The following is a 3,291-nucleotide window of genomic DNA, read 5'->3' as shown; positions in this document are numbered from 1 at the left end:
TTAGTTTACTGATAAGAAGATGTGACTGTTATCTGCCTACCTCAGGGACCTGAATGCACTGGAGCATATGTACCCAGGAGTACATGTATCCATCTGATACCACTCCTGAGTATGGCTCCATTCTAGTGTCAAACGTTGATAATGTGAGAACCGACTTTCTAATAAAAACCATCACTAAACAGGGCAAGGTATGGCTTTTAAACTTCTATGAAAATTGCATAGTTTAAAATGTCTCTTTGGGGCTGGGGAGATAGCTTAGTAGAATAAGTGCTTGCCTGGCAAGCACAGGGTCCTGAGTACAATCCCCAGTACTGCAAAAACATAAAAAAATTAAAAAATGAAATGTCTCTTGAAAAAAAGAAAATGTGGTACTTACATACAATGGAATAATGAATACAGAGGTTTTAGTTTATGAAAAGCAACTCAGATATTGCCATATTTTGTCTTTTAAAAGATAGTAATATCCATGTTGTATGTTCACCACCACAGTTTTCACATGTATAAAACTTGAGGACATACTAAAAAAGCCTGTCATAAAGACAAATAATATACAATTCAACAACCTGAAGTAGTCAAACTCAAAGTAGAATTTCAGTTGCCAGTGAGAAGAACAATTGCTCAATGGTGATATAGTCTGTTTTGTAAGATAAAAAAGTGCTACCACATCTGTTACACAAGGTAAATATAGTTAATGCTACTGGATTATATTTAAAAATGATTAAGATAGCAAATTATGCACATGTTTTTATAATTTTTAAAACAATGTAAATACAATATAATTTGGATAAAACAATTTTAGCATAAATAGAATTAATGAAAATCACATCAAGCATAAAATTTTGATACATTTTATTTCAAAAAGTAACATAAGTAAATAATACAATTTTAGATCCCTTCAAATGTACACCAGTTCTCTTCAGTATTTTCTGAATTGGGGAATTCATAGAAAGGAACACAGTAGGGACTCACTAAGAATCTGATTTTTTGTTCTGTATTTCTGTTCCCTTTCCCACTACTCAATTTGCTCCCAACTCAAAATTCGTAATGAATAAAGACAATAAATACAGCCAGGGAGATAGCTCAGTGGCTCAAGCACCTGCCTGGCAAGCGTGAAGTCCTGAGTTCAATTCCTAGTACCACAAAAAAAAAAAAAAAAAGTAATAAAGAAAGGTAGAATGAGGTAACCTGACGTGCAGTTCTCCACAAGGGGTGTAGGAGTTTTAGGAACAATAAAGGAAAATTTGAAGGGAACCTCAATGCCAGTCTTTATGGGAGAACTGCAGTTTCAAAAGGAAGGGATAACAATTGTTCAAGGGTGACAGAGTCTAAGTTTTGCAAGATGAAAAATCCATTTCAGGCTCAAGACATTAAACAAATATCTTAGTGCTTAAAATCTTCAAAGTCACATGAGAGGAGTGGGAATATAACAAAATAAGTTAATTTAAATAATAAAATATCATTATGTTTTCTCATGTTCAGAATTAAAGTGCCAAAATAAACCTCAAATTAAAGGTGGCAAAAATAACAGAGGACACACACATCAAACATACATTTTCTTTACTAACCAATGAAACAAAAATGAGAAATTATATCTCATAGATAGTTCATTCCATGAGGAAATATCTCATTCTACAATCTTTCTGGAGTAATTTTCCATCAATTTCATCACATTCCGTTTCTTTACCTCTGTTTGGGTGAAAAATCCTATAATAAACAATGAGAAAAATAATTCCAAGGAGAAGAGAAAGAACTATAGTGATACTGATAGCTATAAAGTAATCTAAATTAAAAATAGAGAGTGGGTAAACCCAGAACACAATCAATATTCCCAATGTGGCCAGTACCCTCACACCATAGTAACAAAACATTGGACATTTGGTATTCTGTCCCTTAATATTAAAAAATGTAAAAATCAGAATAAATCCAACAACAATCCTATATAAGAATTCCATGCTTTTGGAATTACAAAATTGGGTTTTATTTTTAAATGCCCATATTAAGCCTACCAACCAAAGACATAATAGCAGAAATAAAGCTATCTTGACATTTATAAACAACAGAAGTACAATACTCAACATCCAAGATAATAATGTACACAACTTGTAAAGGAGATATGTGGCTATAGGACAGAATCCCTTTAGAAGATTTTTATCAGGCAAGGATTTTCTTAAATCTACTTGAAAATCAACAGTTGACCAAGATATAGCACAGCAAGAAATCATGATGGCTGCATCTGTAAAACAAAAAGGATATTGTTATAGGAATAGTAATTATAATATTAAATTACTTTATGATATATATATTTTTTATCTGTAAACATACAATCACAAACATACATTAGGCACTTTATTTATTTTATCTAATCATTGAAAACAGATAGTACTAGTCTCATATTACACATGAGAACTAAGGTTTAAAGAAATTTATTACTTGACCCAAGTCACATAGCTAGAAAGCTGTAGACTACAATTTGAACCTAAATAGGCCTGATTCCACAGGTGATGTACTAGTCAACCACATGTATATTGCTTTAAAATGATTTGGAATTAATTCGCTGGACAAATTTTATTTAGCAACTAGTGTACTGGAAATTGAGTACTCTTGTTATTAAGAGAATGATATATTATCCTAGATTTCTAGACTTTTTGGCTTTGACCTTAGCCTTATACCTAATTCACAAAGAGACAACTTCATGGAATAAAGGGATATCTAAACAACATAAGTATAAAGCACTGTATTAATAAGCTCAAATTTTCACAGCCTAACATCATGAATCAAATCAATAAATATGCCCTAAAACAACAAATTTCTATAACAAATAACAGAAGAATAATTTCAGTACTACTTTAAAAATGCAAGTCATGATTAGCACCACTGACAAAGGGGACCTATAAAAATGTGAAAGCCAAGATAAAGGAGAATTAGAATAGAACAGAGAATAGAGTGGTAGTTATTCTCACCAGGCCTTATTGGAGTTGTACATGGCATAACAGAAAAGCTAAGTTTACAATAATTTATCTACTGATAGAAACATCATACAAACAGGCCTTTGCATACTCTCTTCGTTTTATCATCTGACACTGTTGACCTTACTAGTTGCCCTTATTTTTTCTTATTTTAACTAAAACATCACTTTTCCTTAAATTGTCCTATGACATATTTTACAATGGTTTTAATTTCTACCAAACTGACAATACATTTTTAAAGTCAAAAAATTCTATAATCCCTACAAGAAACCTTATTTTAGGAGTGAGACGACCCAGGCCGCGGGATCCTGAACAGACCCGGAGC

At 32.1% G+C, this 3,291-nt stretch overlaps 1 protein-coding gene across 1 annotated transcript in view; it reads right to left on the bottom strand.

The window, feature by feature from the left end:
* Positions 1-1,436: 1,436 nt before the first annotated feature.
* The window catches only part of Xkr9 (XK related 9), a 22,951-nt gene continuing 21,096 nt past the window's right edge, over positions 1,437-3,291 (bottom strand). Inside the window, exon 3 of the mRNA XM_004637539.2 lies at positions 1,437-2,233. Within this exon, the coding sequence (XP_004637596.1) occupies positions 1,605-2,233 (629 nt within the window). The 3' untranslated portion in view covers positions 1,437-1,604. The remainder of the gene's footprint in view (positions 2,234-3,291) is intronic.

This window comes from Octodon degus, unplaced genomic scaffold, assembly GCF_000260255.1.
Source record: "Octodon degus isolate 3935 unplaced genomic scaffold, OctDeg1.0 scaffold00091, whole genome shotgun sequence".
NCBI lineage: Eukaryota > Metazoa > Chordata > Mammalia > Rodentia > Octodontidae > Octodon > Octodon degus.
Note: the sequence above shows the minus strand (reverse complement) of the source record. Positions and strands in the feature narration are given on the sequence as shown.